Source organism: Humulus lupulus, chromosome 2 (genome assembly GCF_963169125.1).
Source record: "Humulus lupulus chromosome 2, drHumLupu1.1, whole genome shotgun sequence".
Taxonomy (NCBI): Eukaryota; Viridiplantae; Streptophyta; class Magnoliopsida; order Rosales; family Cannabaceae; genus Humulus; species Humulus lupulus.
Window position 1 is genome coordinate 2,671,977 of NC_084794.1, and position 13,841 is coordinate 2,685,817.

General features: G+C 28.9%; 1 protein-coding gene and 1 pseudogene across 1 annotated transcript; one reads left to right on the forward strand and one right to left on the reverse strand.

Annotated features, from left to right (window-relative positions):
* Positions 1 to 1,462: 1,462 nt before the first annotated feature.
* Positions 1,463 to 8,016, forward strand: LOC133816881 (uncharacterized; annotated as a pseudogene).
* Positions 8,017 to 10,741: 2,725 nt separating this feature from the next.
* On the reverse strand, positions 10,742 to 12,148 carry LOC133819101 (uncharacterized). The gene has a single exon (XM_062252268.1). The coding sequence runs from the start codon at positions 12,146 to 12,148 to the stop codon at positions 10,742 to 10,744; it is 1,407 nt and encodes a 468-aa protein (XP_062108252.1).
* Positions 12,149 to 13,841: the final 1,693 nt, after the last annotated feature.

A 13,841-nucleotide genomic window follows, 5' to 3' on the forward strand; every position in this document is an offset into this window, starting at 1 on the left:
AACTCCAAGAACGCCCTAAACCCACATATTTTAGTACTAATTTTTTTTTATATAAATCATATAAATTTTTTTTTGGGTATTTGCGGCATAATTACCTTATGTTTTTAGGTTTATACACTTATATACCCAATATTTTTTTTCGTTGGCAAAAATATCGAACGTTATCTTTTACTCACTTTCGTCACTACATCTCCGTTAAAAATAGTACACATTGATTAAAATGCCACACATGTCAACATATTAGCAGTCCACCTTATATTTTAAAAAAAAACACTTATTAATTGTAAAATAATAAGAAAAATAATTAAAAATAAAATTCAATTAATAAATAAAAATAAAAACTGAAATAAAAATCTAATTATTGATTTTAAAAAAGAATACAAAAATCTAATTAATTAACATGTGATTACCATATAAAGCAATATGAATTCCAGACCTGAAGCAATATTCATCTTCATCAACAAATTTTTTCCAACAAAGCAACAAACTAGATCTAAAACAACAATCATCTACCTATTTTTTCCCCAATAAATCTGTTCAACCTTGCAAATCTGAAGCAAATAACCAAGAAACAATTTCATCAAAATAGAAAATAATAGAGAGAAAAACTCGTTGATATGCAGATGTCATCTTGTCGTAGTCGTCCTTGAAGCCTAGCCCCACCGTGGCCTTCCCTGAAGCCCAACCCCGCAGGTTGTCATCCCTAAAGCCAAACCTCGAAATAGCCCTTGATCTGGTTCTCAACGGAGATCCACTCCACTCTCATTCAAGAATGAAGAAGGAGAAAAAGAGGATGCAGATTAGAGATTTGGGGTTAGGGGTACCAGAAGAAGAAAGAAAAAAGAAAAAAAATGTTTTAATTTTTTAATATTCTTTTATATTTATGAAAAAAATTAATGTTTATTTTATTAAATTATTAAAGTATATTTTTAATTAGTTTTTTGGTTTTAAAATCAATTAATAAGGTTTTTTTTTATAAATATAACGTAGACCAATAGAAACTTGACACGTGTCTTCCTAAGTGTTCTAATCAGTACTTAACCATGCTGATAGTGACATATGCAATAAAATAGTAACATTCAGTATTTTTACAGTTGAAAAAAAAACATTGAATATATAAGTGCATAAATACAAAAATAATTGATATTTATGATGCAAATACTTTTTTTTTACAAACAATCATATATATTAAAGGGTCCAAATTACAAAATTGACTTAGCCCCATATAGCATGGACCAGCCCTGTTAATGGCAAGTACATACAACTAAATGTTGGTGAGAATTTTTTTTTTTTTGTAATTTTTTTTTTGGATCTTTAGTTTCAACTTTTTCAATCTTTCTGCTGTGCTAATATCCCAAAAATAAATATTTACAATATATTAATTATATTTTTACTTGTTCTAGCTTCCAACACTATATATATATCTAAAGATAGCAAGAATATCACACACTAAATTCTTCCTTTCCAATATATTATTCAATACAAAAACCATGAATTCTAAACTACTACTACTAGTCTCTTATATACTAATTATTACTACAACTACTACCAATGCCTCTTCTTCTTCTTCTTCTTCCCCAACAAGCAAGTTCTTCACCAAAGTTCCAAGGCTAAGTCCCATTGGAGACAGGTTGTTCCTCCGCCGCAAACTCCAAACCAGTCTGGCCGTTTCGATTTCTCCAGATTACAAGTTGTTTTATTACAACCAAACGTTGGATCATTTCAACTATCTGCCAGAAAGTTACAATACTTTCCAACAACGGTACTATGTCAACTCTAAGTATTGGGGTGGCCCTAGTGCTAATGCTCCAATATTTGCGTACTTTGGAGCTGAATCGCCTATTGATGATAGTGTCGCTTATACTGGTTCTCTCATTGAGAGCGCCCCTTCCTTTAAAGCTCTCATCGTCTTTATTGAGGTATCATTACACACACATATTATGTATTAATTTGAATGCATTTTCATATAATTAACAATATGTTAATGTACATTACTTCTTTGAAATAAATTTATATGATAATTTAGAATATTCCATTAAAGTTAACAAAACAAACCGTTAATTATATATTTATTATGGTGATATATATATATATCAGCATCGATATTATGGAGAGTCAATTCCATATGGATCATGGATGGCAGTAAATAAGAATGCGAGCAGGTTGGGTTACTTCCACTCAGCTCAAGCCATAGCTGACTATGCTGAGATTCTCCTTTATATCAAGAAAACCTATAAAGCTCATCATCCTTATTGGTGGATCCTACGGTGGAAGTTAGTACTTTTCATTTACTTTAATCTTCGAATTAATTAAATTTTAAAATTTATTTTAATATATATTATTATATTATTTGGTATCCAAAATTTCGTATTTAATTTTTTTTTGTTAATTTTCAGTGCTAGCTTCATGGTTTAGATTGAAGTATCCTCATATAGCTCTTGGAGCTTTGGCATCATCATCTCCAATTCTTTACTTTGATGATATCACACCACATACTGCCTACTACCAAATCGCCTCAGACAATTTTAGAGTAAGTTATTATTAAAATCTATATATATATATATATAAATGAGAGCTTCAAGGAGATTATGTGGCACTCTAAAATCTCTTCAAATCACTCTTTTTATTTTCTCATTTAATCTAATTTTTTTTATTCATTTTCTATTTTCTAAAATATCTTAACAATTGAAAATATCAATATATATACATATTAATTTGATCAAAAATTTATTTAGGAGCTTCAAGGAGATTATGTGACACTCTAAAATCTCTTCAAATCACTCTTTCTATTTTCTCATTTAATCTAATTTTTTTATTCATTTTCTATTTTCTAAAATATCTTAACAATTGAAAATATCAATATATATATATATACATATTAATTTGATCAAAAATTTATTTAGGAGCTTCAAGGACATTATGTGGCACTCTAAAATATTCAAACGGGTAATCAACCAAATTATACGTGATTCAAATAATCTATCTTTACATTCCTATTTTTGAATGTTTGACAAAACACAAGGTCCACAAGTTAATTTAAAAAAAATTAATGGTCAAAATGGGTAAACAACTAAAATACAAGGTTCAAAATGGTGTGAACCCTTATAGAAAACATAAATTATATATATTTATATAATTGACTTTTTATAAATAATTTTTAACATTTTGAATAAATATATGATCCACAGGTTAATTTTTAAAAATAAACAATCAAAATGAGTAATCGACCAAAATATAGTGTTCAAATAATCGATTTATCTATTTCTATTTTAATATTTTGACAAAACTTGAGGTCTACAAGTTAATTTGTAAAAATAAAAGTTCTAATGGGTGATTGATTAAAATACAAGGTTCAAAATAATGTGAACCCTTACAGAAAATAAAAATTATATAAACATATAATTTAATTTTCATAAGAAGTTTGAACATTTTAAATAAATACATGGTCTAAAGGTTCATTTTAAAAAATATAGGGTCAAAACGGGTAATGAGCAAAAATACAGTGTTCAAATAATCAATATATCAATTCCAATTTTTATTCTTTTGACAAAACACGAGATCTAAAAGTTAATTTTTAAAAATAAAAACTTCAAACAGGTAATTGGCCAAAATAAATCTTACACAAAATATAAATTTTTTTATACACAATTTAGACTTTTTATAAAAAGAACTACGCAAAGCGTATAATAATAAATAAAAGTAAATGTACAACAAGCTTTTTGAACTTTCTTTTCAGTACTTTAATTTGTCAGAATTTTTCAAAAACCTACACGAAGTTCGCTATACAATAACAAAGAACACCATCATGAAATAAAAAATTATGGTCAAGATGTCTTCACGTGTTCATATAAAGAACATGTTGTACGAGTATAGTGAAAATGAATCACCACTCCACAATGTCCCAAAAATATTTTAAAATATATATTTTTTAATAATTACAAAAGACTGCGCGGAGCGCTGTTATATTTTCTAATTATTATTATATAAATCGCATTATATATATTTATATTTATATATATGTAAATGCAGGAAACTAGTGATAGTTGTTACCAAACCATAAAGCAGTCATGGTCCGAAATTAGCAGGGTTGCAGCTATGGCTAATGGCCTTTCAATGCTTAGCAACAAGTTCACACTTGCCGGTAATAATTAGACTTATTTGTTATATATATATATAAATATATCTAATAAAGAAAGTTCCATTTTGCTCCTGAAATTAGTAAAAAAAAAATCATTATTCAGATTTATTGTCAAAGAAATTTTTCGATGGTGTTTATTGTAATCATAGATGGCTTAATGCAAATTCTTTGAGAAATTTTAAATAATTTACAGTGTCAAATTCAAAGTTTAAACAAATAATCTATTTTTTAACGCTCATAAAAGAAACACAAGCATGCATATAACGATTTTGAACCATGATGATTTCGACACCATAAATTATTCAAAATTTATCGAAAATTTGCAACAATAAACACCGTCTTAAAGAAAACTGGAGTAAAAATTGTTTTACACTCCTCAATTAGGGGCGTGCCGATATTTTAGCGTTCCTCATCAGGACACGCCCCATATATATATATGTATGATGAAGAAGTTGAAAAATTATATGAAGAATTAATTTTTGTGTATATGTATAGTCCTTTACAGGATTCTTCAGAGCTTTCGTCCTATTTGAACTCAATATACCTTGACGCAGCACAATACAATAGTCCACCAAGATACCCAGTGAGGGAAATATGTAATGGAATTGACAATAATAAAGGTGGTGACATTCTTGACAAGATATTCTCAGGCATTTCTGCCTATGATCCTTGGGCTAATTGCTATGTTAACAGTCCAAATCCCAATCCTATTCCTCCTCCTGCCGATGCTGATTCAAATGAGGCTTGGGCTTGGCAGGTAATAGTTAATTTATTAATTCATAAAAATTAATATTAACCTTTTGTATTATATATATTTAGAATAATTCTTCTACTAGAGTTTTACTTTAAGCCTTATTGGTGAGGCTCTTAGTATTTCTTGACCTGTGAACAGTTTTCGGTGCGATTTTTTTTATGACAGTGTATGTTGTAGCTATTTAGAGCATCTTGCAAATTTTCAGAAAATTCAAAATAGTTTACAGAACCGAAAACTAGGTTCAAACATGTTTTATGCTTTCCACGCGCATAAAAAAGAATTAGTCACGCGTGCAACATGTTTGAACTTAGTTTTCAATACTGTAAATTATTCAGAATTTTATGAAAATTTGCAGGATGCTCTAAATAGCTACAATATACACGGTCATAAAAAAAATCCCGCCGAAAATTATTCACGGGTCGAGAACACTGAGAGCCGGACTGATAAGGCTTAAAGTGAAGCTCTTATAGAAGAATTCCCCTATATATTTATATATAACATAATAGTGGAAAAAAAATTCTATATGTAATGATTTATATTTATCTATTGGATTGTAATAATCTAATGGTTAATTAGGTATATATACATATATAAAATATTAATATAATTATAATTTAAACTTATTAACTCACTTTCTCTCTTTCAAGAAGTAAAATTTAAAAAGGAATGAGTAAATATAGTGGTTAAAATGCTTATACTTTTATTTTCAATTTTTTATACGAAAATACTTAAAGTTACTAAAATGTAGTATTTAAATACCCAATATTTTTAGAAAAAAATACCAAAATTTCTAAAATTTAGCATTTATATACTCAATCTGTGTTAAAAACAATCTGGCTAATCATTTTTTTTCTATTTTAAATGTTTTTAGTTATGTAATTTTTTATCTTTTTTCGGTACTGTAAATTATTATTAATTTTTTTAAAACTGATGAAGTGCTTACTATAAATACAATGTACACAAATCATATAAAAAAAATGAAATTGTAACTGTATACTGGTACTCCCCGTGAAGAAAATACTATATATATTACAATATTTCTATAAAAATATTTATTAATTTTTTTAAAACAACTTTTCATCATAAATATTTTAGTACCAATTAATTAGAGTAATCGATCATTGCTAAATAATTTTCTGTATATATATATATATATATATATATGTATGTATATATAGACATGCAGTGATATAGTGTTTCCCATGGGCGTGGGCAATGATACAATGTTCCCGGTTGCACCATTCAGTTTAACAGATCGAATCAACTATTGCCAATGGTCTTATGGGGTTCCACCACGCCCTGATTGGGCAACTACCTACTATGGAGGTCATGTATGTATATCTCTTCCATATAATGAGTGTTTAGATATCGATTTTTTTTTTGTTTTAACAGTTATTTATTTTTTTTCGTTAATTTTAACAAAATATTCTTATATTTAAAGGTAGATTGTAAATATGATTTAAACTTAAATTAAATTAAATAAATAAATAATTAAAAAAATTAAAATAAAATATTTTTGAGATATTTTACAATGACAATTATTTAAAAATAATATAAAACCATATGTTTTATAACTTAAATCAATATGTCACGTAGCCATGTAAATATATATATATATCTATATTAATGTTGTGTTTAGATGACATATATATGGAGATTATATATATAATTATTTATATATACTATAGAACTGTAATTCATTATATTATATATTGAAAAAAAAGTTAACTGATTTTTATTAAAATTATAGACTATGTTTTGCTCTAATTTTTTTATACATTTATGTCATACGTTATATTAAACATATTTTATTTATTTAAAATTTATATGGTAATTAAAAAATAATAAAAATAAAATACATGTTTGAATAAGCATGTTTATAACTTTAAAACTAAGCAAACGTGCATTGCATGTTATTTTTACCTACTATATATATATTCTTCAATTAAATCCTTAATTATATTTTTTCTACATGTATTTATATTTATTATTATGGAGCATTTTATGGTAGGGGCTTCAACCTGTGAAAATTTTTCAGCACGATTTTTATTTAAGATTGTGTATATTGTAGTTATTTAGAGCTTTCTGCAAATTTCCAAAAAATTCCAAAAAATTTACAGTGCCGAAAACTAGGTTCAAACATTTTGTTTTCCACACGCATGAATTAGTAACTACCTGTTTGAACCTAGTTTTCGATATTGTAAATAATTTAAAATTTTCTAAAAATTTGCAGGATGCCCTAAATAACTACAATATACATACGATCATAAAAAAAAATTGCGCCGAAAACTATTCACACATCGAGAACACAAAAGAACCCCACTAAATAAATTTCCTATTATATATTCATATGAATCGAATTGTTGTTTCCTTTAAGTATTATTGCTGATATATTAATTAATTTATTGGTTGAAATTAATGATTTGAATTTTGCATTTGACAGAATATAAAGCTTGATCTATATAGGTTTGGCAGCAACATAATTTTCACCAATGGCCTCAAAGACCCATATAGTGCCGGCGGGTAATATATATATATATATATAAATCTTATTTTATTATTCATGCATTAATTGATCATTATTATTAGTATACTAAATTTGATTATTAATTAATAATTTCATGATCTCATCCTACTAGGGTTTTGGAAGACATAAACAATAGCATTTTCGCAGTCAAAACAACCAACGGTTTGTTTCAAATCAACTCATCCTCATAATAAATAAATAAAAAACATATATTATTATTGGATTTATAATTATATAAATAATCAGTTTAATTATATAAATAATTAAATTTAATTGGCATATTTGCATGCATGCAGGATCTCATTGCTTGGATCTTGTTCCAGAAAATTTAGCAACTGATCCAAATTGGTTAATCCAGCAAAGACAGACTTCGGCCAGAATCGTCAAAAATTGGATCGATCAATACAATGCCGACCTTAAATACTTCAAAATATAATATTTATAAATATATTGTTTTAATAAGTTAATTATGATCTATCATATGTATTACGTACTACGTTATATTTTCATATAAATAAGGATTACATGTAATAATGTTGAAAACTTGTAATCTTCTCGAAGTTTAAAGAAAAAAAATAAAGTATACAAATCTTTAAATTTTCGAGTGTAATAAATAAATCAATATATGTATGAGCATGCCTCAAAATTCTCCAATAGTTCTTCTTTTCATAATAATGGAAACTATTAAAATAATTGTCAAGATTTATATAAGTTATATATAGTTGAACAATATATTCGAAGTTATTTGTAGGTGGCTACGACAGAGGTGCAAGTACTGTTTTATTGGCCTAAAAGTTAAGTATGAATGTAAATGTTGTATTGATGAATTTATATTTTAATTGAGTATTGATATGTTAGTATTATGTTACTTGAAATCATATAATAGTTTATGAATTTTGAAGTATAGAAATTCTAAGATATGTCGGAATATATATTATTAGTTGTACACAATATTATTTGAATTTTAAATTTGGATAAGAAAAATTTATAATTTGAAGAATTATTGCACTTATAATTGAAGATAATTTAGTTAGTTTTCAAGCGCATTAAAAATTAGTGAATTCTGAGTTGTGAGTAAAAAAATATGTTAATTTTAATAAAGCAACTTGATATTGAGTCTCTTAAATGAATTATTGCAGGAATTAGGTCTTAAGCCCAAATATTAAATTTAAAAACTAAAACGTACCATCCATTTAATTAGTCTATTTCTAATCCTAGCCCTTAGTTTTTATTTAACCCTAATTTAACTTTTGTGAAGATTGTGACTTCTTTCCTCAACTAATTAAAAGACTAGTAAAATGACAGCTTACAGTAATCTGCTGTTTTCAGTTGCATCTATGTTTTCTCTAGTTGCATCTGCGTGGACACCAGTAAGTTGTAACAAACTAACTAATTGTTGTTAGTTATAGTTAGCTTTTGTTTGTCTCTTTAGTTTTTGTATCTCGACCCTATATATATTTTTAGGCCTGATCAACCTAAGTGTATTCAATTTCTAAGAATTTTGGCTGAGAGCAAGAACTGTGTTGTAATACTCTAGTGAGAGAGTGTTTCAAGAGAAATTGGATGAGTGTTGTTGTAATCTTGAGAGTTTGGAGGGTGTAATATAGTTTCAGATATAGTGGATTTGACTTAGGCATTGTTGCCTAGCCTTGGATGTAGGATCAACCAAACTGGTTGTATCTGAACCAAGTATTCTTGGTGTTATTTCTTTTGTGTTTTACTTTTGATTGCTTTTGGGTTTGTTTAATTGTCTATTACTTGTTCTTCTTTGTTGCTATTATTTGTGCACTGTATTGGCTGTGTTGTACAGTTCCTAATCCCCCCAACAAACCTATTTAAACATATTAAATGAACTTAATTAAAGTCTCATTCTTGTTTAGATTTTGAGATAGATCTACACTCTTCTTTTTCCTTCAAGATAATTTCTAGGAATCAAAGAAGTGCATCAAATTCAATTTATTTCAGTCTTTTCTTTCCTAGAACAAGGTAAATGTTATCTAAAATATGTACATATATGATGTTGTTATTATAGAGAAATCTAGGATTGCATAGTTGAATATTATATGAGGAATATATGAATTCATGATTATAATTGATACTTTTGGTCTATGAAATATATTAAAATAGACTCTTTGTATCTTTATGAAAAGATATTGTTTGCAAAAATCTATTAAGTATATTATTTTATATGAAAAACTAAATTTTTTTAACTTGCTGGAGATTTGTTTCCTGTACTATCTGTACTATTTATTAAATCTATAATTTTGTTGTTTGAATCAGATCTTGATATTTTGTATTCATAAACTACACATCTTAAGGGTTTTATAGGTTTTGGAATCACTAAAAAAACGTTAAGGGTGTGATTGGTATAAGATTTAGATTTGATTTTATGTTTTCAAAAACTCAAAATGAGTGGACCCACTAAAATATATGATTGGTATGGTGTTTTTGAAAACTGTATCCTAATCAAAATTTTAATATTGTGTTATAATTTAGAAAACGAGAAAAACTTGTTTTCTCAGTTTTGTAAAATTATTTTCCAAAATCCCACATATTTTAGTTTCTGTTATATTTTCAAATTTAATACCAATCACAGATTTAATTTTTTAAAACTCAAAAATAGTTTACTGACATTGAACCAATCACATTTTCAAAAACATATTTTTAGTCACTAAATTCAGATTTTCATTTCAGAATCCACTTTTCAAAAATACAGTTTTCCAATCGCGAACCAATCACACCCTAAGTTTTCAAGTTTATATAATTTTTGCAATTTCAAAAAACAAAGTTGTGTTAGTTTGCAAACGAGAATTGTTATTGGACCAAATTACGAGATTCATTTGACATGTAAATTTATATTAATATAGGTCATGCAATAGCTTAAAACAAAGGTAATTGAGTCTATTTTCAATTGGAGCAATTTTCATATTTTTCTATGAATTGTTATGAATTTTCTATGACAACTGGTCAAAAATGTTTTTGTTGGACAAATTTGTGTAGTTGCATAATTTTGAATTGGTTGATTCTTACTTGTCACACATGGCCAATAATGAAAAGTAATCATACTGATATTCTCATTACGTCAAGTCACCATCACTTGTTATCCGGTTAGTAAGAGCTTCAATATAGGTAAGTACACTATCTCACTTGCACATGTTAGTTTAAAAGTTGCAATTGTATGATTGATTGTGCTATCTGATATGTGTAATATATTGTGATATAAGATAAATTTGTATGGAGTATATGATATTTTTTTTTTTGGTAAATTAGTAAGATTTGTATTCCAACTCAACAAATACAAAGAATTAAAACAACCTACAAATTAATTACATACTCTTAGCAGAGTATCCACCCATATAAGATCTATCCTGTTGAGCTTACTTAAATTCATATTCTGAAGTCTCTCACTCACACTATGAATTATATTTCTAATAATAACATCAATAGAGGAAAACTTTTGGTCCCAAACCATACTATTCCTACTGTGCCAAATGAAGTAGACCACAGCCGAAACGATACTGTAAACTATCTTCCTTCTGCCTTGCGAGAGCTTCTTTTTTCCAATCCACTTCAAAAGGTTCTTGAGATCATGGCCATGGTAAGGTAAATCACTCCACTGAAGTATTTCAACCAAATTTTTTGAACTAACACTACAGGAGAAAAACAAATGAGAATGGCATTCAGCTAAATTCCCACACAGAACACAATTTATACTATGAAGCGTTTTGAATCTCTGAATCCTGTCAAGTGTTGGTAATCTTTCAAGGAGAGCAAGCCAAATGATAAATCTATGTTTAGGAATAGAAAATCTATCCCAAATCATAGTAAACTTCCATCTGCCAGCAATCAAATGCAATTTAGAAACCAGCCCTGCTATAGTAAAATTGAAACTCTGAAATTCATTGAATGAGTACACAGCTTTAAGTTTATTTTTCACTTGCACTATCCTCTTCCAATACCAGCTAGCATCAATAGGAGCTTCATGATCCCACCAATCACCTTGCTTGATATAGATAGAGTTTACCCACTTCACCCATAAATTGTCCTTCTTAGAAGAGATGTCCCAAACATGTTTACCCATGGCACAAAAATTCCATAACTCAATGTCTTTAAAACCCAAACCACCCTCTGATTTAGAACGACAAACATCAGACCAAGAAACATAGCTCGGACCACTTATCCAGTCAACTCCTTTCCAAAGAAACGCTCTACACACTTGGATAATACTGTGCAAAACTGATTTCAGTAAGATTACCAATTGAGACCAGTAGGAATTTATAGTAAGGAAAACTGAGTTAATTAAGAAAATTCTACCCTCATAAGAAAGATTTCTACTACTCCAAACCCGAATCCTACTAACCATCTTCTCCACCAAACAAACACAATCAGATTTAGATATTCTTTTGGCACAAATTGTCATACCAAGATACTTAAAAGGCAAACCACACTTCGGAAAACCAGATAAATCCACAAGCCTATCAATAGAGTTAGTATCCATACCTGCCCCATAAACCGTAGATTTACTGATATTCGCTTTGAGCCCAAACGTATTAGAAAACAGCTTAAAACCCCTCAGCAACAAGGTAGCTGCTTTGTAATCTCCTTTACAGAACAAAAGGAGGTCATCCTCAAAACAGAGATGAGTGAGCTGTAAACTCTTGCATCTAGGGTGAAACTTAAAGTCAGCCTCCTTAGCCACCTTGGACATGATTCTAGACAAGTACTCCATGCCAATCACAAAAAGGAGAGGTGATATAGGGTCACCTTGACGTAAACCTCTGTGAGCTTAAATATATCCATGAAGAGCACCATTAATGAAAAATGAAAATCGAGGAGTGGCAACACAATCCATAATAAGATTAACAAATTTATGAGGAAACTTTAAAACTTCAAGCATTTCTCTAAGAAAATCCCAGTCTAGAGTATCATATGCTTTTTGGAGATCGATCTTGAACAAACAAGCGGATTTAGCACTTCTTCTGTCATAGCCCCGAACCATGTCTTGACAAAGCATAATATTATGAGCAATGCGCCTTCCTTTAACAAAACCACTTTGATTTTCTGAAATGATGTCAGGAAGAACCTCTCTTAACCTCTTACAAATCATTTTAGCTACAATTTTATAAACCACATTGCAGCAAGAAATTGGTCTATAATTACTCACAGATTTATGACAAACCACTTTCAGAATCAAAGTCACAGTAGTAGCATTTATCTGTTTCAGCAATCTTCCAGAGTTCAAAAATGATAAAATAGCTTCAGTGAACTCAGCCCCTGTTATTTCCCAAGTGTCTTTAAAAAATGCACTACTGTACCCGTCCGGCCTCGAAGCTTTATCATCAAGGATAGAGTTTAGAGCATCTTTCACCTCTTCTTTAGAATAATCTCGCACCAACCAATTTGCCTGGGATTGAGAAATCAAAGGCCCTTCCTGCTCCAGCCGCTTGTGAACTATAGATCTATTAGGAATAGAAGTTCCCAATAGAGACTTATAAAAATTTAGAAATGCAGCAACAACCCCCTCCTGATTATCAATTGACGTGTGTCTACACTCGAGTATATGTGATAGTGCGGTTCCTAAATAAAGTAGTTCAAAAGTTTCCTTCTCATAGGATTCGAACAAATACTTTTGAGGGGGTAAAATGTTACACCCAGATTTCAAGACTTGAGGTTGTAACTTCGAAAGCTGGATCCGTCAGGGGCGAGTTCGAGATACATGCTCGTAACCTAGATACCGAACCTTCAAAGCAGGTGGCAACCTCGAAGATGGGCAGCCTCAAAGTTCTTGCAAGCTCAAAAGATAGAACATCGGAGTATGTCCAATGTCAGATGACCTCGGATCATGTGGCCCGAGCTTGGCATAAGTGTGAGCTCGGGGTAAGGCAGCCTCGGTGGTACTTACCCTCTCCGAACTGATTTCGGGAAAACAAGACAGCTTATACTTTGCTCAGAGACTTAGACGGGCGTGATGCTGATTGCTGATCTCGAGCGGCTTAATAGGTCACTTGAAGAGACGCAATCCATGCATTCAATTTGTTATCACAACAAGAAATAATGTTATTAGCGGCGGGATCCGCCGCTAATATGACCCGTTGCCAATTATCTGAATTTATATTAATATAATTATTAAATGTCTAATTTTACAGATATTTTATAATATTTAAATTTATATTAATATAATTAATAAATATTTATTTTTAATAACTTTTAAAAATATATTCTGTTAAATATTTAAAATATTTTATTAAAATTAACAAAAAAAAAATCGCTAAAACTAATAATTTATATTATCTAGATATATATTTTATTTAATAGTTATATATATACACATATTAAAAAAAAATTGACAAATTGTGGAAGATGGATAGGAAAGTGGTGCCTAAAATCATATAGACTTAGCTAGTCAATGATTTTACTATTCC